The sequence below is a fragment of the Pararge aegeria genome, chromosome 11 (assembly GCF_905163445.1).
Source record: "Pararge aegeria chromosome 11, ilParAegt1.1, whole genome shotgun sequence".
Taxonomy (NCBI): domain Eukaryota; kingdom Metazoa; phylum Arthropoda; class Insecta; order Lepidoptera; family Nymphalidae; genus Pararge; species Pararge aegeria.
This window is the reverse complement of record NC_053190.1, coordinates 13,744,963-13,766,928: the sequence shown is the minus strand read 5'-3', so window position 1 is coordinate 13,766,928 and position 21,966 is coordinate 13,744,963. Positions and strand designations below refer to the sequence as shown.

General features: G+C 35.0%; 2 protein-coding genes across 3 annotated transcripts in view; both read right to left on the bottom strand.

Annotated features, from left to right (window-relative positions):
* Window positions 1-5,143: 5,143 nt before the first annotated feature.
* LOC120627489 lies at window positions 5,144-6,809 on the bottom strand. The gene is made up of 2 exons (XM_039895493.1): window positions 6,622-6,809; window positions 5,144-6,515 (listed from the first exon to the last, which is right to left on the bottom strand). The coding sequence occupies exons 1-2, from the start codon at window positions 6,658-6,660 to the stop codon at window positions 5,178-5,180; spliced, it is 1,377 nt and encodes a 458-aa protein (XP_039751427.1). The 5' UTR covers window positions 6,661-6,809; the 3' UTR covers window positions 5,144-5,177.
* Window positions 6,810-6,830: 21 nt separating this feature from the next.
* LOC120627486 overlaps window positions 6,831-21,966 on the bottom strand; it is a 168,560-nt gene continuing 153,424 nt past the window's right edge. The window contains exons 7-14 of one of the 2 annotated variants that reach the window (XM_039895489.1): window positions 20,748-20,900; window positions 18,845-19,032; window positions 18,069-18,211; window positions 15,571-15,882; window positions 13,741-13,989; window positions 13,238-13,404; window positions 12,087-12,242; window positions 6,831-11,400 (exon numbers count right to left, since the gene is read on the bottom strand). In XM_039895489.1, coding sequence (XP_039751423.1) covers window positions 11,290-11,400; window positions 12,087-12,242; window positions 13,238-13,404; window positions 13,741-13,989; window positions 15,571-15,882; window positions 18,069-18,211; window positions 18,845-19,032; window positions 20,748-20,900 — 1,479 coding nt within the window. In that variant the 3' untranslated portion in view covers window positions 6,831-11,289. The remainder of the gene's footprint in view (window positions 11,401-12,086; window positions 12,243-13,237; window positions 13,405-13,740; window positions 13,990-15,570; window positions 15,883-18,068; window positions 18,212-18,844; window positions 19,033-20,747; window positions 20,901-21,966) is intronic. The other variant, XM_039895490.1, reaches the window with a different exon arrangement.

The following is a 21,966-nucleotide window of genomic DNA, read 5'->3' as shown; positions in this document are numbered from 1 at the left end:
CGTCAATCGGCTGTGAATCTATAAACAGTTATATTATAACCATACTCCTAATCGGTTTCTTCGCGGTATCGCACCAAAACGCTAAATCGCTTGGTGGCATGTCGTTGCCGGTAAGTTTACTAAGAGGCGAGGCTGAACCAGGCCAGAAATTTAAAAAAAATTAATTCCCAAACTGCTCCTGCTGCCTTCGAATCTCGGGACCTCGTAGTTATAATACGAGTAGTTAATTAAAAGTAGTAAAGCTTTTGTGTCAGAGCTCGTCCGGGGAAGTACTAACGCCATGCTTATTTCTGTCAAGGTCACAGGACACAGGTCTTTTGTAGGGAGTTCCACGGTTCTGGGCCGCTTTTTTCCAGCGGCTCCCAGCGACTCGCTTGATGTCGTCTGTCCACTTCATTGCGGGCCGACTTACGCTGCGTTTACCGGTGCGGGGTCGCCATTCCAGCACCTTAGGACCCCAACGTACAACGGTTGTCCGAGCTATGTGAGTCGCCCATTGCCACTTCAGCTTTGCGACTCGCTGTTCTGTCGGTAACTCTAGTTCTTCTACGGATCTCTTCATTTTGGATTTGATTACCTAGCTATATACTTAGCATAGCCTTCTCCATCGCCCGCTAAGCGACTCTGAACCGTCTTGTTAGGCCCATAGTAAGCGACAACGTAAGTCACTGTTCACACGCACTGGTAGAAGACTTAAATTCACCGGTAAATGATGATGCAATCTAAGACGATAGAGGGGTAACTTGTGAGGAAGTATGGCAGTTATAATAAATCCATACCCCCCATCGGTTTCGACTCGACATTGTAACGAAATATTAAATCGCTTAATCGCTTTGTCGGTAGGATGGTAACATAAACACGGCCGAAGCCTCCCACCAGACAAATCATATCAACCATATTTGCCTGCGGGTGGGCCATAAGTTTAGTTGAAGAGCTGTTTATATATGTACTTCTAATAGAAGTCCATATATAAACAGTATACATAAAGCTCATGGAAAGCGTTCGGTAATGATGACGCGAGTTCCATGATTTTTGTTCACCCAAAAAGTGCTCCAAGAGCCTAGTTTATACTTCCAAAACCCTAAATTGCCCCTACCAAAGATAATTTATCTTCTAACGTATGCGACCTCAGCAGTGCGCCAAGGAGGTCGACACAATGAGGCGTGATAAAAAGCCTGTGAGTACATCATACAGGCATATCCTATGTCCCTACAGTCGTGCTTGGTCAATGTCGTGCACCGTTCACGTCACGCTGATCGACTCCGTGCACAATTACATGCACTTGTAACCGATAACTGTATAATTCTTACCGAGCATTAGCTAATGTTCTCACGCATCTTTTAATTCGTGTTATGTCAAATATAATATCACTTTCTAATTTGGCGTAGAATGAAAGTTGATGACCTTAGGCAAGATGAAACGGTGTTAGCCCAGTGGGCAGTGGCGTGCACAGGGTTTCTTATCAGGGTATGCATACAGCGGGCAAATTGCGTAAAACGGCAAAGATCCACCTCCTATACGAGTTAAATATCAATTTTAGGGTAGACAGTGTTTTTGTGCATGTATGAAGTGCACGCCACTGCCAGTGGGTAGGACTTCGACTTCACTTTCGGGGGGACCAGTACGCACCCCTAACTTTTCTAAGTTATGTTTGTTTCAATTTAAATATCACTTGCTTCAACGGTGAAGGAAAACATCGTGAGGAAACCTGCATGCCTGAGATTCCTCCATAATGTTTTCAAAGGCGTGTGGAGTGGAGCATGGTGGACTTCGCCTTTAACCCCTTCTCATTGTGGGACGAGACCCGCGCCCTGTAGTAGGCCGGCAATAGGTTGATATGATGTAGGGAAACTATAAACAAACTGATATGATCTCTGGCTTTGGGGGCTCGTCGGTGCGTGCATCTGTGCGAGTGTGCTGTTTCGAATGTTTGTTTATAGTTTCCCTACATCATATCAACCCATTACCGGCCCACTACATGGCACGGGTCTCATCCAACAATGAGAAGGGTCCAGGCCGCAGAATGAATTTAAAAAAAACTACTTTATTTGAAATCCAGTCCAGTATAAAACATTTTTGGTAGATTGAATTTCACTTTTCACGATTGCTTTTTGTTTTAGAAAACAAAAATAACACATAATGTTGTCATTTATTTTTATTATTGTTCATTTACAATGTGCGTATATTTAAAAGAAATTAATAATAAAGATTTATTTATAAATCCTTGGAGAATGCATCATATTATGGTCTCAGAGTTCACTGTATACTTCGCACTTGATAATGTGACACCTTGCGTCTTCTAAAGGTTATCACAATTTATTTATTATAATGAACACTAAACTTCCTGGCGTGTAAGCAAATCACGTAGGGAATAGTGTTTTAATAAATATACTACAACAGTATACACATCGCAATCTAGCCCCAAAGTAAGCGTAACTTGCGTTATTGGTACTAAGATAGCTGATGAATATTTTAATAATACACATAAATACTTATAATATACTAGCTGTTGCCCGCGACTTCGTCTGCGTTTGATTTTGTATTTTTAAAGCATTCAGTATCGCTAAGCCTTAAATTAGTATAGTAGTATTATATATATATAACATGTGACTGTCAATTAATTATAGAAAAAATATTTGCAATAAAATAAAGTTGCGACTATAATTAAAAATCTAAACTATCCTATCTCTTAAGTTGGAACAGACTGCTCACGGTGTGCCAATTTAATTTAAAATCGGTTAAGTAGTTTAGGAGTCCATCGCGGACAAACAACGTGACAAGAGATTTATATATATTAAGATAGATAAACACCCAGACATTGAAAAAAAAAATCATGTTTATCAAACAAACATCTTCCAGTTGTGGGAATCGAAGCCACGGCCTTGGACTCAGAAAACACGGTCAGTGCACACTGCGCCAACCGGCTGTAAAATTATTATTTATTAATTAAATAAAGTACATATTTTTTCCAAGGCCCCAGGCAGCTCAACTCCCAAAACCCTACCTAGATGAATAGCCAAGAAGCCAAACAAGTCCTAGGGTGCCGTTGTTGGGCAAAATTACAAGACCGTGCAATTGGGGTTTTGAAAAAAAAAAAATATTGATTTTTTTTATGTATTTTAAAACTGTCTTATTAATAATATTGATATTTGATGTAAAAAACTTAAAAAAAAATTTTTTTTCAATAAATTATAAACAATTAAAAATTAATCAAATTTAAAAAAAAACACGTGACTATAAACGCGCCATGATTGGTCACCATAGTTGTGACGTCATAATGTTGTAGCGATTTAATAACAGTACGGCGTTTACGGCTTATACGTGACTAGACAATAATATTGAAAATTTATTGCCCGATTGCTAAAATTTTACATTGAACTGACACGCTACGATACTTAGGACGACTATTTACCTGTACAGCAACATTACGGTTGTTAATATTAGTTTGTGTTTCAACAGTGACCTTTTGGCCAGTTTTTACAATTGAAGGAACAAAATTAACTCCAATATTTTCAACAGTATTAGCTGATACGGAATCAATGTTTGGTTCTTGAGGATTACCAATTTCAATATTTTCGGACGATTCACGACGACTTAAAATTTCTTGGATTATTTGTTGTCTCCGTCGTTTTTCTGCAGCTGGTCTAAGAATCGTTGAAGTGCCTTGTCTTTTACGATTAGGTTGACAGTCAAACTTGTGTGGTACCACATCAATTTTCATCTTTGCTTTACCTCCCATCGTTGTATAATAAATATAATTTTCCATATCATCTTTCAGCTGAAAAAAAAAAAAATAGAAATCATAAGAATCATTTAAATGTTATTACAACAACAGAAAAACCACTATAACATAAAATTTAAAAAAAATTATCTAGTCAAACACATAACCTAGAACGTTATTAAATTATAAATATATTAAATCGAATCTCAATCATTAGATAAAGATATATGAATTTATTATTTAAGAACTTTAAACTATCAATAAAATATTTTGTTTTTGTGGTTTTAAAGGTTATGATTTGGAGTCCAGTAAAAAAAATGTATTGACTGAACTCTACTTACGCGTATAATAATTAATTGATTTGTATACTTAGATAAATAATAATTAATAACAATGGTTTTAAGAAATACTTACATCGAAATGATCTTCTCAACAAAAAAAAATCGATTTTATTTTGGGATTATCACGGTGCACTGCTTGAAACCATTTATTTCGACGTTTGTAATTTTGGGGAACATTTAAAAACATTTTGTCAGGAGTTGTTTTTGTAGTATTAGTACATAATGGTACAAAACAAGAACGATAACTTTTGAGGTTCGACATTTTCAATATAAATTTAAATATTTAACAATGACAACAAAATTAAATAGATCAAAACACTGTACTTATTGTTTCTACATCAACTGCAATGAGTGAAAACTAACATTATGACGTCACACGCGCTCGGGTTTGTTCAGAAGCTGTCGGCGCGTCTTCGGTACTGGATTCAACTTTTGAATTATTGTGAAAAAAAAAAAAAAATAGTTTTGTTATAAAACTTATATATGATCTTTCCATTAATCACAAAAAAAAAATATTTCAAAAACCCAATTCTGAAAAGAATTGCGAGTATAATAATGATGATGAAGGAAGCGGTGATAGCCTTGTGCTACGGGCTTCGTTTTCGCTTTCGGAAGGTCCAGTTCGAATCCCAGCGCGTACCTCTGACTTAAGTTTCCAAGTTATGCGCGTTTTAAGCAATTAAAATATCACTTGCTTCAGCGGTGAAGGAAATCATCGTGAGGAATTTGCATGCCAGAGACTTCTCTACAACGTTTTCAAGAGTTGTTGGAGCCCACCAATCCGCACATTCCAAACTCAAATTGTGAAAGGAGACCCGTGCTTTATACTGGACCGGTAAAGGGTTGTAAAAGGGAGAGAGAGAACTAAAGATAGAATAAAACTGAACCTGATAATTATCTTTTATTTTATAAGATAAAGAATATTGTATAGATACATCAACTCAGTTGTGCGCGCGGCCCTATGTGTGGGTAAACCTTGTACATATACAGTGACTTTGTGTGCGTGACAAGAGGTACAGTCGGGTACAAATACAAATACAGTTATTTACGGGTTATATACGGGTTTTTTTTTAAAAAAACAGTTATTTGGTAATTTAATGTTTATTTATTGAACATTATTCTGAATCGCTACTTGAAAAATCAAATGATGAATTTTCGGATTCGCTGCTCTCATCAAGGTTAATTATGAATTCTGACTCCATGTCAAAATGTCTATAGTATTCTTCTTCTTTCTTTTGTACATGTCGACAAGTATTACCCCACATCCCTTCATCAATTTGACTTAAACATTCATTTATGAGTTTCATTATTTCCGTCACATTTTGGTCGACATTACGCGAAGCAATATAATTTTTTAAAATTCCCCACACATTTTCTATGGGGTTTAGTTCAGGATGATATGGTGGCAATCGAAGAACTTTTATGCCATATCGCTGAAGTATGTCATCAATCTTGTAACAGATATAGTTTTCTTTATTTTTTTTAATCAAATCATACAGTTCAATTTTTTTCATATCTTGATTAAAAGCTATATTTTTTTCTGTCAGCCATCTCTGCATTTCTATTTTTTTGGAATTCGAATTTGGGGCTCTGTCATTTTGAACGTTATGGTATGAGGCATTATCAAGCACAACCACAGAGTTAGGTGGAAGATTCGGTACTAGACGTTCTTTTAGCCACTTTTCATAGTTTTCCGCGTTCATGTTAGAATGGTAATCACCAGAAACACTATTTGCTTTGTATGTCAATAGTGCGTTAGGTACGAAACCTTGTTCTGAACCAGCATGCACAATGATAATTCTTTGTCCTTTCGACAGGTTTCTCTTTAAAGGTGGTCCATCTTTATTACCCCATCCTTTGTTTTGAACATGATTAGTTAAGATATAGCTCTCATCTGTATATACGATACACCGATTTTCTTGACGGTATCTGAGTAAATTTTTTAGGTAGGAAAATCGTAGTTTTTGGATGTCATGCCGCTCTATAATAACACGTCTGTTATCCACAGTTTTTCGCCATTTGTATCCCAACTTTAACAAAGCTGTACGCAGAGTCGAAATACTTCCATCATAGTTAAGTTTATCTTGAAATATTCCTTTCAACTTTAGCAAGGTAGGTAACTCACGATGTTCTAAATGGTAATTTTGAATAGTGGAACGTATAACATCAACGTTAAAGTTGTCTAATTCTAACTTCTTTAAACGTTTTTTACGGTCTTTATGCGGAGATTTAAACTTAGAGTCAGATTCTTTTCCTTCAGCCAATATATTAGTAACTGTTCTCTCTGATACCCCCACTGCCATTGCTGTTCTTTTCCGTACGCTATTTAAATGTTCACTTAGTTTCGATATTAAAATTGGACTTGCACTGCAAACTGGATCACTTACTAGTTCCAATATATCTCTCGCATCTATTTTCAGAAATTCGTATACCTTAGCAATGGTTTCTCGAGTCTAAAACAATAATACGTAAACGTCAACAAGGATATATTTTTTCGTATATAGAATCATAATAAATACCTATTCATTACATCTAAATTTAAAAATAAAAAATATTTACCTGACTCCTTAAACATTTTTTCCGTGAAGAACTAGACATTTTCGTAAACGACTGTACCCGTAAGAAAAAGCGATAGGAACACGTCTTGCTCGAACGACGACTGCCGCGTCACTGCCACACGAATGAAAGTTGTATATTTACAAGCGCACGCACACATAGGGCCGCGCGCACAACTGAGTTGAAGTATCTATACATATTTTGATATTTCTATGACTGTATTCTTGACAAAAAAAAATAATAGACAGTCCTACAGTTCATGTTTTCAAAATATTTGTGTATAGGCAGACAAAGTGGCGAGCGATCGAGTTTATTGTTGTGAAATAATACGTTTTTTTTCGTTTAATGGTATCACTTTAACACACATCAGTTTGAAATGCAAAAAATAAGGGTCTAAGAACTGCAAAAGTAAATAAAGACACAAACAAGACAATAATAAGCGTAATATAATAAACTTTATAAGAACAAAAAATTACTAAAAAGCTAAAAAAACTATTTGAGCTATTAACTTATCATTTTGATATCTGGAAAAATATTTAATTCTGTACAGTTTTTATTAATTTATGAAAAATTAAAAAAATATCGTGAATCTACAATGTTAGTAATAAGACAGGAATTCGGACAAAGTCATATTTTATATTACTTTGCTTGGTAAAGTTTATTATATTCGCTCAGTTGACAACACCGACATGTAAGGCCTGGTTCCAATACAATATTTGCACTTATGTTACATTATAGTTAATAACTCAGGTAAAAATACTAATTGGTGACACAACAGCAATTTACATTTGAACTATAGATATCAGTATTCAATATAGAGTTAAGTTAAGCGTTCAATATAGACTTTGCTTTTCAATAATATGAAAAAACACATAAAACAGTGGTATATGTGATATCCCCAATTAGCAATCCCACCTGAGTTGTTTTATTTCAATAGGTATTTCGATTATTACAATATTTAAGTTTACTTATAAAAGTAACACCTACTAACACAAATCCATCACAATTATTTAGAATATCAGTTGTTTCCATTTCGTTCTGGTTACTTTATCTATAATAATATTTTATCATTATTTAACTACGCAATTTATCTAATAAAATAATCTAAGTTTAGTTATATTAAAATAGTTGAGTCGATTTGTCGATAAAATCTTTTCATACGATAACATTATAATATAAGAAGTGAATGCAATTATTTATAGAGATAGATTTTTCGATACTTTACAACGATAATTTAAGATAATAATATATAATCTGCATTCCCTATATACTAACCATTCTCTTGAAAGGCTAATCGCTATAATTTAATTACAATTTAGATTTGACTAGATATAATCAGTACCTATAGATTTACTTAGAATTATAACTTGAACTTTATCCTAAGATCGGTACTTTTCACACGCAGGGCATTTGGCGTTACGATAATCATATTTTTTGTTAAAATAAAATTATGTTTCGAAATTCACCATTATGAAGTTCATTAATTTTTCCCGTATTATGGTAGTTTGAATTTCTGACAACATTAAACTAATCAATTATAATTATGTTGGATAGTACAGGCAGCCGTGAAACTTTATTAAAAGCTAATTCTATAACTTTTTATAAACTGTGCACATATTTTATCGTTCTTTATTTTAAATAAAACAGTTCATTGTATTCTAATCCACTACGTTAGAATTAAAGTTCCGATTATTCACTACATTAGAGTAGATATATAATTCCGTTACATTTATATTGTTTTGACTGTGTGTAAAACTTACCTAGCTTTATTAATTTTAAGTAAAATTTGACTTTAATATAATTTAATAAACACTACGTAGTGGATATCGATTTAACAGCAAATTAAAAGATCCAATGTGCAAATTCTAGACGTTTGCGAAGATTTTATTTTTTAAATATTTATTTTTTTATGTTGGTTCATTTATATAATTTAGAATAAGTTAACTTTCGAGCTTGGAGCATAACAAGATATCCACGAGTACCTAAAATTCCTATAGATACACCAATCTTTAATCCAAATGAGTAATGTTAAAAAATACATATTTTATTACAATATATTACAGCAAACGTACGTTGAAGCACCTAAATGAGAAAAATAGAGCTTGGCTTTAAAAAAACATTATATTTACAAAGGTTACTCATGGAATGCTATAATACATATTTCTACTACAGGTGAAGAATAACGATATTTACATAGTAAACAGAAATATTTTCATTTTATCTTCTTTAAATATATATAAGTACTATTCATAAGAGAGGAAATACTTAATTTGTTTTTTTAGTTGCTGAAGGTTGGTCAGGTGAAGTGCATAATGATACTTTCTTCCGAGAGTTATGGCAGTTTTCACTGAAATCGAATGCAAAAAACATTTCACGAACTCTTAGGTGATAACTATTGATGAACGGTCGACGAACCTACGCCTCGGGATTTCCCTAGATTAGGCGTTACTTATTTAGGCATTTCCTTGTTTGTTGTTAGTGAAAACAGGCATATTGGTCGTAAGTTGCGTTTGAGCCGAAAAGAGCGCATGTACTCTTAAGTATATATATTTGTAAACTTTTGTAAAATTTATGCATATATTATATCCTATTTATTTGACTAAGAAACTACTATTATTTATAGATGTTTTTGCGTGCAATCCTGGTTTGAGTTCCCGTGGACGTCGTTAAGGTATAAAAATATCAAGGTGGTTGAAAGTATTTAACCGAACACTACCTTATCTTTTGCGATTACAACTTCACCCTTTAAACCTATAGGTGACAATTATTCAATTTACAAAAACATTCCCAAAGAGCGTTGACTTCAGGCCATTCTTAAAAAAATGCCAAATCCACAAGTCTTCAGGTTAAATGGAGTAGACATGATTGTCGACTTAGTATAGCGATATGGGCAAGAAGAAGATTGAACTATATTATTTAATACTTATCGTCGTTTAATATTTTTAATAGCGACACTTTAGTTCAACCCCGAAATATATATCGGGTCTAAGGGCAAGGGTTTAATTTAAAAAAAAAGCGCATTCTATACCTATAATACTTTATCACTTTACGTGATATCATCAGAGATCAATTCCATAGAACATACATCATGTTACTACTATAAAATTTAAATGTGGACTCATTCTTTTATTTTAGGAACTGAAACAGTTTCCATTCATTCACAAATTATATAACATGCATTGGAGCAATATGGAGGGAGCTTTAAACATTTCTCGTATATCTGAAAAGACGAGAACCGTGCTCAGCATTGGAACATTAAGAGGTTTAAGATAATATTATTTTGTCGAGTAGTACTCATTCGATTTTTAAATAATCCTTAACTTCTGTAAGATCTTATACTTCTGTTATTATTATAAAAAAAAGGGAAACTGTAGAAGATGACACTAGTTTCAGACCTCCCAGTTTCGTTATGAATTTCTGAGCAGCGGCATCTACGATCAATTATTATTAAATACATTATCTGAAGCATTTATTCAGTCACTCTAACGCAATCAATTAGCAATTAATTGTACCTATGTACAATGAACTCATATAGATAATTATATATTTCACTTAGAATTTATAATTTCATTTACTTTTATTATTTTACTATTTGAATTACTTAATACTTACCTTCATAATATTCATTACGATTAAATTTTTTAATATATTATCAATATAATAAAACTGTCGCTAAAACAAACCGCAAGTTAATACATGAAAACTGAGTCTTAGTAAATAATTTTCTCTACTTCTTAAAGGCCCCTTCTTGAGACTACTAGTCTGTCCATGGAAGTACAATAGATGGACTATAGTATTAATATAATAGTGACTGTTAACATTTTAAATTGAGCACATTAAGCCATACTACCTACTGACACAGATTATTTATTTACATAAACAAAATCACGTAATTCAATAATGGTAAATAGGTGTGAAATCGTCGTATTTTAAGCACTTGTGCGTTTAATACTGACGTCTGTATAATATCTAAAATTCTATTATTATTTATAGTAAATAAGAGAGATTTTATAACATGTTCACTTCGCAAGTGGATTATCAAATTGATTGACATTGGATCGGTTAGGCACGTTATTGCATTAGCACAACGTAAAATAATGAAATTATTTGGGTACGTCTAACGGCGAGAGAAATACTCTGACAATGATGGAATGCGCCAAAGGTCATACATGCGATGGACTGATCAAATATAAACTGTATTGTATGGCTTCTTGTATCGGTGTACCAGGCTACCTGTCATCAGGTAGCGTAGCAAATGCCTGCGACTCAAATCTGAATAGAAGTGCTGGCCAGCATGAAATAATAGCATATGCTCGGGACTAAAATCTGTACACAAACATTCTCTGAGCCTGCCACAAACCGTCTGCCACCAGGGAAAAGTGGCATATACTAGCGACTAAAATCCGCCATAAATAGCAAAACCTTTTTAGGATTAGTAAACAAACAATAAAGTGCCTAGCTCCGTTAAAAATAAAATATCGGAAAACCGTAAAATCCAGTTGCGATATCATCATCACATTTACACTTCAGTTTTTTACGCAAACTTACAACCGCTCAGTAAAACTTCTCGCATCCCTTACATTTGGTGAGATTCTACAGTGCGAGTGAGTACGTGGCTCCGATAAGAAGTCTAATTTGTATATAGGTACACTAGTGATTTGGTAAACGGTTTCATTGCAAGTTAGGTGGCCGCAGTACCGTGATGCAAATTGATCCACGCAGTATCCGCAACAGATCTATCACTTCGGGGGTCTTCATTGATGTCACGTTTTCGTCGTTTACCTGCAACCATAAAAATATTTGTAAGTTTAATCTAATTAGCTTTCGCTCGAGTGGCAATTTGAAAATTTACCATTTTCTTTACCACGACAAAGAAGACACCGACCACGAATACAGAACAGTGCAATATGTAGGGAAGCTTGTCTAAAAAAAATTGTTATGAATATTTCCATTAAATGCTCAGACGGGTACATTTTGTGCACGGCTGGCCATGTACCGTTGCATATGTGACAAATCGGGAATTTGATGTTTTTCCAGGACTATGTTAGTCTCCGTCCAAATATTGGATAGAAGCGGCGTTACTTTGTGGAAATCCATAATTTAAATTTGCTATACCCCGCGAACAGCAGGAGAATCTGTATGGCGTAATCATAATTTCTTCAATCCGTATACTCCACACCAAACGGATCCTCGCCAATGTACCCTCTACGCACGTTTCGCTCCGAAACCGGAGCATCATCAGGAGATGTTGACTCTCACACGGGCAACCACGCCCTTTAGGCCGGAACACAGCATCGCAACAATGCTGCTTAGCGGCAGAAATAAGCACGGCGATAGTACGTGCCCGGACGAGCTTCTATCACAAAAGCTCTACCACTTTCCAAAGTAACGACAACTTCTATCCAATACATATTGTTAATAATTTTAATAACGTACTTTGGGTCATAAAAAAGGATGGTTTATATTACTTGTAGTATGACGTCCCCACGCCTCAGTCTGCCGTCTCTTGCGGCGACGCTATCGTTGTACACAGCAGAGATGTAGCTCTGGCCCGAATCCGGATGGCTCTGGACGCTGAACCCCAGCCGACTGTTCCAGCCACGGTTCAACTCCACGGTCACTATCTGAAGTTTGCACCCATTTTTTATAAATTTGTCATCATAATCATTATCAATCTATTACCGGCCTATTACAGGATATGTATGGGTCACCTCGCAGAATTAGAAGGGTTTATACTTTATAGCTTAGTCCAGAGAGCTAGCCAAGTGCGAATTCTCAGGTTTCTTCTCGTTGATGTTTATCGTTAAAGCAATTTATATTAATTTGCTTAAATTATAATATTTATAATTGCATTGCAATTGCATGTAGATGAGTACTTAAAAAGGATTTTTCGAAATCGTTGGTTTAAGGAAAAGTAAAGATTAGGTTTAAAATATTCTTTTACTATTATATAAATATTCTTTTATTATTAATATTATTAATTATTCGTTTGCTATACAAATAATTGCCTAAATATATCCGAAGCCCTTACCACTAGCGTTTACTTAAAATCCTCAGGTTTTATGCACATTAGGAGGCAATAAACTGAACCCCCAGTGTAACTGTTCAAGTTGACTAACTATCAAGTCCAAAGTCATCATCTCAACCCATTCTCGGCCCACTACAGAGCACGGGTCTCCTCCCACAATTAGAACGTTTGCCCAGTGCGGATTGATGTAAACATTATAGAGAACTCTCAGGTTTCATGATTTTATCCTTCACCGTTGAAGCAAGTGATATTTTAATTGCTTAAAACGCACATAACTTAGAAAAGTTAAAGGCGTGCTGGAATTCGAACTCGTCCCCCACGGAAGTGAAGTCGGAGTCCTACTCTGTCAAACTTGTATGGAGTTTCCGAATCTAGTCGTTTTACTATACAAAAAGATAGAGTTACGCCAAAGTGGATGTGACATCAGGTAACATGATAACCCTTTGGATATAAAACACGCTATTTTGAAGCTAGTTTTGTTGATGAAGGTATTACCTGTGCGATGGCGGGGTGGATCAGCTGGTCCTGGAGTACCTTCCTCTACGTTTAAATGGCATACAGGTTATAAAAGTATAGTATATAAGTTACTACCGTAGGTTCTGTGCTAAATGCTTCTACCGGTGATTCAGGTTTGATGTTCTCCTTTTGGGTGGTATCGATTTCTGCAGGCTCTGGTAGAACTTCGGCCGGAAAAGGTTTTACTTTGCGCTCGTTATCTGGCGACAATGCAACACCTTTCCACTTCTTTAAACCGTTCCCTGAAACATATTATAAGTATTTTTAGGTACTGTTACTTAAAATTAAGCATTTGAGACAATGAGCAATGCACAACAGACAATATTGTAAGGTTTTATTTTTAACCCCTTATGCAAAAACGATGCGGTTTTATAAGTTTGACGAATTTGTGAGTGTGTGTGTCTGTAGTATACACTATGACAAATGTCGAATTAAATATGGCCGCCATCACAAAATGGTTACTTTTTTTTTTTTTTGAAAAACCCCTTAATATGGGTATCAAATGAAAGGGCTTGACTAGTGGATTAATATTGAAAATAGAATCTCTATGTCTAAAATCGAAATAAAAAAAAACTCACCGTCGTCTTTGTGAGCATCTGATGTACTTTCACTGGTCGTAGTATGCATCACAGCACTTAAATACGTTGGGTTTGAGTGTTTAAATCGTTCGTCACTTGACAATTCTGCGGGCATCGATACTGGCTCGTCGGAATCCACCGGGAAGGCTGGTTCGCTAAATCGCTGTAAAGTTATGTCCTCCTGGTACACATTTGGGGCATCGAGTGTGTCATTGTCTAAGTTATTTAGCTCGTAACCGTGGGGAGGCACTGGAAAGTAATAGAATTATTTTTATTTGCGAAATAGCTTTTAAGTGGAAACCAAAAAATAACAAACATTCGTATTGCTTTTCAAAATGCTACCATTAATATTTAGAGTTTAACGAGTGTTAGAGGGAAGTGGTTGTAATATAAGGATGTTGTAGCAATTTTAATGGTTAATAAGTAACATCTGATTTAATGAAGTGCAGTCTTTTGGAGTAACTACAGAAAATGTAATGTTTCCAGCACTACCTAAGGTGAAGCTTTACATGAGAATACGAAGTTATTTACCAATTGCAATTAATGTAGTTTTTGTTATGATTACCACAGTATCTTTTTTTATTTCAGTAACAAATCGATCCAAATCAATAAATAAAAAAAAGTACCTAACCCAAAATTCGAAACTTTTTACTTCCAATTATTATTAATTAATCAAGTAACAATAGTTAAGCTTTCTCAGTTGCTATTTTTGAAATATGCGTGCGCACGCAAACTGTGTGGGTACCAACTATGTGGGTAATAACAAGTGTGTATAAAAACAATTTTACCAACTTTCCCTTTCAACGAGTTTAAGTAACTTAAGGTTCTCAAAACAACCGTAGCTACCGTGTGTAGGTATAGCAAAATGGCCGAGCTAAATACGAAATACTAAATAATAAGGTTTGATAATTTATTTGTGGAAGTATTTCCTACGCACTACTTAGCACGCATATTTAAGTATCTCAATTTAATTTTATACATTTAGTACATTCCAGTATTCTACAGAATCCTTTAAATATATTTGTGGAAATATTTTTGGTAACATTTAGTAACTTATTTATTAGTAACATAAAAAACTAAAATGTTTCGTCAAGTCTTAAAAGAATTGTGTAGAATAGAGAATTTTTTATTGCAAATTAATTATATTAAGAAAATAAAATGAAAGAAAATATGTCTAAATGAAAAGTGTTGAATATCTATATAGTAGGATCAGAATAAGTACACTCTTTAGAGATATTCAGATACGTAAAACAATGTTTATTACAGAAGTAGTTTGAGCTGGAACTAAACTAGTCACTCATAAATTTCGGAATAGTGAATAATATCGAGTATGGTGCTTTATGGGTTTGTCCAAAGCATGGTTTACAAAATCCTCCAGACCGTCTTTTGCTATTGGATTGGTATACAGGGAAGCGCTGACTGAGGACAAACGATTCTAATGTAAATTATAAAAGCTATCTTCGAATTTCGGAGATTTGATAAAAGCTTGACGAGTTAACAGAAAATTCTTCACAAAGAGGCAATTAAATATAATAATCTAAATAATAATCATATCAAAATCAATATTGCTAGGACAATTACCGGGTATATTTCCATTTACTGAATGTATTATTTTTATGAAAATAAAGAAACATATTTCAGTGATAGGAATAGAAACAATATAGAACAATACGAGTATAATGTAATGGTGCTCACATAAATCAGATTTATGAGGCCAATCAAATTATTTCTGGTTAATGTTAAAATAGCATTTCGAAAGTCTTCAGTCAGCGGAGAGACTTAAAGCTTAACATGGGAAGGCTTAAAATGCGTGAGCCGACAGAGTCTCACCTGTCAAGCTTAGTTTTTGCTTTCTACAAGTAGGTGGAGCCGTAGGACTGATAATTACTACAGCGCGATGCCGCTTCGCTTCTTCAACGGCGGGACATTCTGGACATTCTTTGTAAATAAACTCTACAGCTGGAGGTTCTATAGTCGTCGATCCGATGGATGCTGACCGTGCCATTGTTGACCGACGGTCTATAGTCCCGGAACGCTCCTTTCCGGACATATCGGACGAGCATTCGATGGTTTGGGAACGTTTGAAGGTCTCAGTACGTTTTGAATGTTGTGATTCTAGCGTAACGTTGCAACTTGGCAAATCTGTGCGGGAAAACCTACTAGCTTAGATATTGCGTGGTTATACGAGTGCAGTGTTCAGTGTTAGTAGCCAGATTACTGGAATAACCATTACTCTGAACCCTGCGATAGACTTGCAAAATGGTTATTGCAGCAATATAAAATCATATATACAAATTGTATTTATAAGTTTGTATACGTGTTGAAACTCAATAAATATTTGAATAGAAGCCTTAGGTACTTAGCACACAGGTTTGATTTGTAAAACATGGCATAACAAAAACAGTGTTTTATCTCAATTTAATACGGATCAGGAATACTGAAAAATGTCTGTCTCACTTTTATTGTCGTGATACAAATTATACCCATCTTTTGACAGAAAATAACAAAACAAAGAAATTTGAATTATTGGTCTTCATAATTGCGTACATTTGTCCTATAAATTGTTTTGTGGTCAAAATGAGCATTAATTTAAATCACTATTCCACAGCTTGCATGGCCGGGGGTATTTACGATTGTTTGTTGGCTAGAATTTATGCGCGATAGAGCAGTACCACCTTCAGTAAATTTATTGCATTGTTTGTGACAGATATCGTTATTTATTTCTATAAATCGTATATCGGTATGATTTATTTGTGTAAAAATCTCTCTAACGATTGATTCGGATGAATAAAATATATACCTACAACAAGTTTTTCGTTGCGCTGTCGGTTTGGCCGTTAATGATTTATAAATTTCGTGACCTTTTAATTGATTCATTTGGATTCAATTTAATATTACTTTATGCACCCTGATATTTCATTTGAACGATTTACGGTTTCCATTATTACAGCCTTTATTATAATAGTGTTAATTTTAAATGCTATTGTATATCTCTTATGGCGGTATAAGATTCCAGTCTAATACTCTTTGACTTTTTATCTAGTTACTCTTTGGCTAGTTTCATATGTATATTGTATGTCTACTTTGAAGATTTTTTTAGTTAAATTTACCTTTAATACAAACATTTTAATAAAAATGTACTACTTTAAATAATACATCGTAAAATATATTTTATATATCACTTTAACCCGTTGATAACCATAAGCGATTTGAATATATTGCCTATTCCGAAGGCCTATTTGCAGTAACGCGACGTGGAATTGATATTATTATTGTATTGACTGTAGTTTTTTAGTACCCATTACACTCAAACACTAATAAATTAAGTCTTTGTTTTGCCATGAATTACAGTCAAAATAAAGTTCAGTTTCACAGAAATCGCATCGCTTTCACATTCCTTAATTACAAAACTTTTGTTCGATGCAATGCCACGACCCAACTTTTTAACAACACGACCATAATTTTTTTTAAACGTACCTTTTGTAGCCAGATTTTCAGGCAATCATAATTGCTTCGGCTAAGACATTGAATTACTTCAACAATATTATAATGTATGGATTTTTTAAAGCGTTAATTTTTTTTTAATTAAAGAAAAGTTAGCACATGTCAACCTGTTGGTGAGTGAGGTTGCAGTTTAAGATGGAAGCGGGCTAGGGTTAGGGGTAGAACAGTTATATTTAACCCTCTCCCGTTTCGATTAAGCGTTACGGTGAGATGTCGGATTCTATTCAACGATTTATTAGATTCTATAGATCGCTAGGCGGGATGTCTTTATCGGAAAGGTGGTAACTAGCCTCCATCCAGACCAGACCAGAGAAAATTTGAAAAATATAAAAATTCTATAATTTCTTCTACCGGAGATCGATCCCAGGACTATGATAAGACTTCTTAAGATATAAAAGCCTCCTTGCTGTAAAGTATCCTTAACATTCAGTATTTTTAAATCATTTATACAAAAGTATCAGCTAAATAAATAAATATACTATGACAGTGCACACATCGTCATCTAGCCCCGAAGTAAGCGTAGCTTGTGATATGGGTACTAAGATGACTGAAGAATATTTTCATGAATAATATCCATTAATACTTATAATATACAGATAAACACCCAGACACTGAAAAACATGCATGTTCATCACACACCATTTTCCAGTTGTGGGAGTCGAACCCACGGCCAGAAAGCAGGGTCGCTGGCCACTGCGCCAGTCGGTCATCAAAAAATAAATCAACGATCGCATTGGTTATATCTTTCGAAGATAAGTTATAATATGTTACATTAATTCGAGCATAAAATAAACTTTTTTCAGTAACAGTAAACGTTTAAATACCGTTAGGTTGTTCATAGTGGTTGTTGTCCTTAGTAAGCTTTCTATGTTTACGCGGTGACAAGCAAGGGGATCTTGAACCATCCCCAGCATCGGGTGTGAGACGACGCGCTGCGAGATCACATAGCATCGATACTGCTTCAGCTCTGGAAAGGAGTTCTGGTTTAAAAAAAACGATTGGGGTGCGACGGAGCCTTAAAAAAGGAGCCTTGTGTAGGTATCATCATTATATCAACTCATTACTCCTCCCATAAAGGGGACGATTCCACCGTAATCCACGCTGGCCAAGTGTAAATTGGTGGACTTTATTTTAAGAACAAACTTGTCGGTATATCAAAACTTATTTTGCCATATCTTCACAAAAAAAAGTCATATAATAATGACAAGTACTAGGCGATCCCAAAAAGCTCTTCACTCAGCTTTCAGATCTTCCGGTGTGACGTGTCTAGAGACGTGTTCAACCACTATATCTATCTATATATCGCGGTACGTACGGACGTTGACAGCCACTATCGCTTAATAATAATAAATACTTATTTTCATAGTAACGTGGACAAAGTTACTATACAATATAATAATATTAAATGTGTTACCGTGGTAAAGGAATTTGTACAAGATCCGAATCACCAACATAGCCCAAATAATTTACAAGCTGATGTGGCAATGGACATTGAGATCTATAGCCGATCCTATGGCTAAATTTATAAACGTAAACGTCGCCAGTTTGTTGTGAGATAACGAACATAATTAGATTGTATATTGCGTTAGTTTAGAGATACCTCAGTGGTGGTTTGGGCTTATTAATCGGCCCATCAGAATCTGTAGGCCCTTCTTCTTTTGGTGACATTGGAGACAGGGGTGTCGCTGCGTGATCGCGGTACAGTCGCAAACGCACCTCGGAGCCGCAAGAACGCAAAAATGCGACCGCTTCTGCATGCGACATGTTCGACATGGGTGTATCGTTTACCTGTAAATATAATTTTTATTTTACACCTAATTTAAGGCATGTTTTCGTTGGTCTGTGTGCTATGAGTATATAGCGAGTATACTAAAATTTACTTTGTATACTGATTGAAAGTGGAGGCGCACAAGCAAAGCCATACCGAGTTGACTTACTACGTATCTACTACAATTTTGACGATGGACCACGAGAAGTATTCGATACCCAGGTCGCGACTAAAAAATTGTTGGTTATTAGGATTTAGCTGTCAAATAATATCTGCCTGAAACTGTCAGCCGACGTTAAGTCGGCGGTCCCGGTTATCATCACTAAAATTTGATAAAAATCTTCAAAGCCCACCAACCCGCATTACAGCAGAATGGTGGGTGTATGGTCTCTCCCATTAGTACGGAAACCTGTACCTAGATTTGGAACATATTTCATAGGCTGAGGATGATGATGATGGTGATGTTGAGAATCTATATATTATAGTTTTTTTTTATAAATACCAAAGGTTTTTTATGTCCATAGTACTTAAGTAGTTTTACATTCTTTACCAATATTATCCTAACTTATAGATTAAGCATCGGTTTACATAAAATGCTCACTAAAGAACGGTGTCGGCTTACCGGTTCAGCACCCCTTATATTCAACCCTCGTCATAGTCATATAGCTTTACAGTTTACATCTTGATTTAAAAAAATAGACAATAGCGTTTCGTGTAGCCTTATGATAAGCAATCGCTACCCCTGATAAAAATTAGCAGCAGTAGCATAGAATAAAGAAGAGGTGAACGTAGCTTGAAAACTTTGATCAAGTAAATGGCGATAGCATCTAGGTAACAACGCGAAAGTGACATACTAGTAAGTCACTAGTATAAGTGATATACACTGAGAAGAAATTCCTGTACCACCATACTTAATAATTTACGTAGCAAAACATTGTTATGCTTGCAGCCATCATCATATTGTTTACGTAGCTTTTATTAAGTAACCGGCGTACTTAAACAGCGCTACGTAATTTACTTGACTTTACTGCGTACGTGAGTGGCTGTCAGTAACTTCAAACCTCTTTGTGAGATTGGCCACCAGTCACTGCTGTTAGGCGGTCCGCAAAAGACGATACTTTACACACAAGTAATTGAACTGAAACTTGAACTAACAATACAAAAAATGATATCTGAACTAATGGTCTTCAAGTCGTGTGAAACATATGAATCGAATTTTGAGACATGATAGAAGTGAATATTACAGCACTTGTCTTTCATTCTTGATTTCCGGCAACCTCACAGCAAGTTATAAAGATTTTCCATTTTTATTTTAATACAAATTATTTTGTGCGGATTATTTTGTGTTTTTATGAGACTTAAATTAGTAATATAAATACTTTCTTAAATGAACATATATTTCGTACCTTCTTAACTATGATAAATTAACATTTATTTTTTACGCAATTCATAATCAGTTACGTTTTAAGTACAAAAATATGCGCTTGAATGTATATTTTTTACATGCTGTATGTCATTTTTTCCTTGTGGTTGATTATTATTAATAATTTAAAATGTTAAGTTTAAGTTGGAAAGCAGAGCAATAGTGATGATGAGGTTTTATGGAATGGGTATGCATTGTTCATGATACTCTCGGCTTCCTAATCGCGCTCGCTTACGGCTCGCGCACATTATACCTCATTGACTGCGAAATACAAATTTTGCATACTCGTTACATAATCTACTATAAACTTACGGCAACAATCCTATCTCCCGGCTGTATTCTGCCGTCACTTAGCGCTGGTTCCCTCACTAGGGCGCGTACATAGTGTCCTAAAGCGCTATGGTCTTCCTTGCGCAGTGTGAACCCGAGGGACCCGTTCACTTTTGACATCACTATGTCAAACTCCTAGAAAAGTACAGAATAATTAAATAAACTAGCTCACAGAAATCTTGACCACCTTCCTGGCACAGTGGTGGTGACCATAGGGTCTAATAAGTAAGAAGCAATTTAGGACTTTATAACTTCTGAATTCTCTCTGGTTTGGTCTAGTAGGAGGCTTCAGTTTTAGTTAGTTAGCATCCTAACGTCGCAAAGCAATATAGCGTTCGGTACGATGTCGCATAGAAACCGATTAGGTTAGTCCGCTACCATATTAGACTGCATCGTCATTTACCACTACATGAGATTGCAGACAAGAGATAACCTGTAGTACCTACTCCAAGAATAAATAAATACACGTGAAAAAATGTGATCAAACAATCTTAGAACATTTTGTATAAACTTTTATATCAATACATTATCTTATATTTATTTATTTTTTATTACATTACAACTTAGCCCATAACTGCAATCTCACCTGGTGGTAAGTGATGATGCCGTCTATGATGGTAGCGGGCATGGACCTGTTAACGAGTATGGTAGGGTACCCCTAATAATTTTCTACGGGATATCGCACCGGAACACTAAATCGCTTAGCGGCACGTCTTTGTCGGTAGGATGGTCTAACTAGCCACGGCCAAGGCCTCCCACCAGACCAGACCAGAGAAAACTCGGTAATCATAAATTCCTAAATTGCCTCTCTCGGGAATCAAACCCGGATCAATCAACCCCTACTTGAATAAAAAAAAAAATAATAATTGATACTCATAACAGTTTAATCTTAGTAGATTTTCCGTCTGCTCAGGACTACAACATATTGAATGCAGGTTTTTATTGAATTCAGACATTCTTGTCGAAGGTTTTTACTTACCTACCGTAATATAGCGATACAATATTATATAGGTACTAGCATTGGATATATAAAGCATCTAAACAATTTAATAGTAGGATACAATACAGTCAGTCATGCAGAGTTACGTTTTTTACTCACCACAGATCCATCATCCTTAGGAGCGTGAACAGAAATATTATTACGAACAAGGTCATTAAGGAAACTACATTACAGGAAATTAAACACACAATTAGCTACCTA

Coding starts and splice junctions, on each gene's coding strand:
- LOC120627489 (XM_039895493.1), bottom strand. CDS start 6,660: ATGTCTAGTTCTTCACGGAAAAAATGTTTAAGGAGTCAG. Junction 6,516..6,621: donor AAAAATGTTTAAGGAGTCAG/GTAAATATTTTT, acceptor TTATTGTTTTAG/ACTCGAGAAACCATTGCTAA.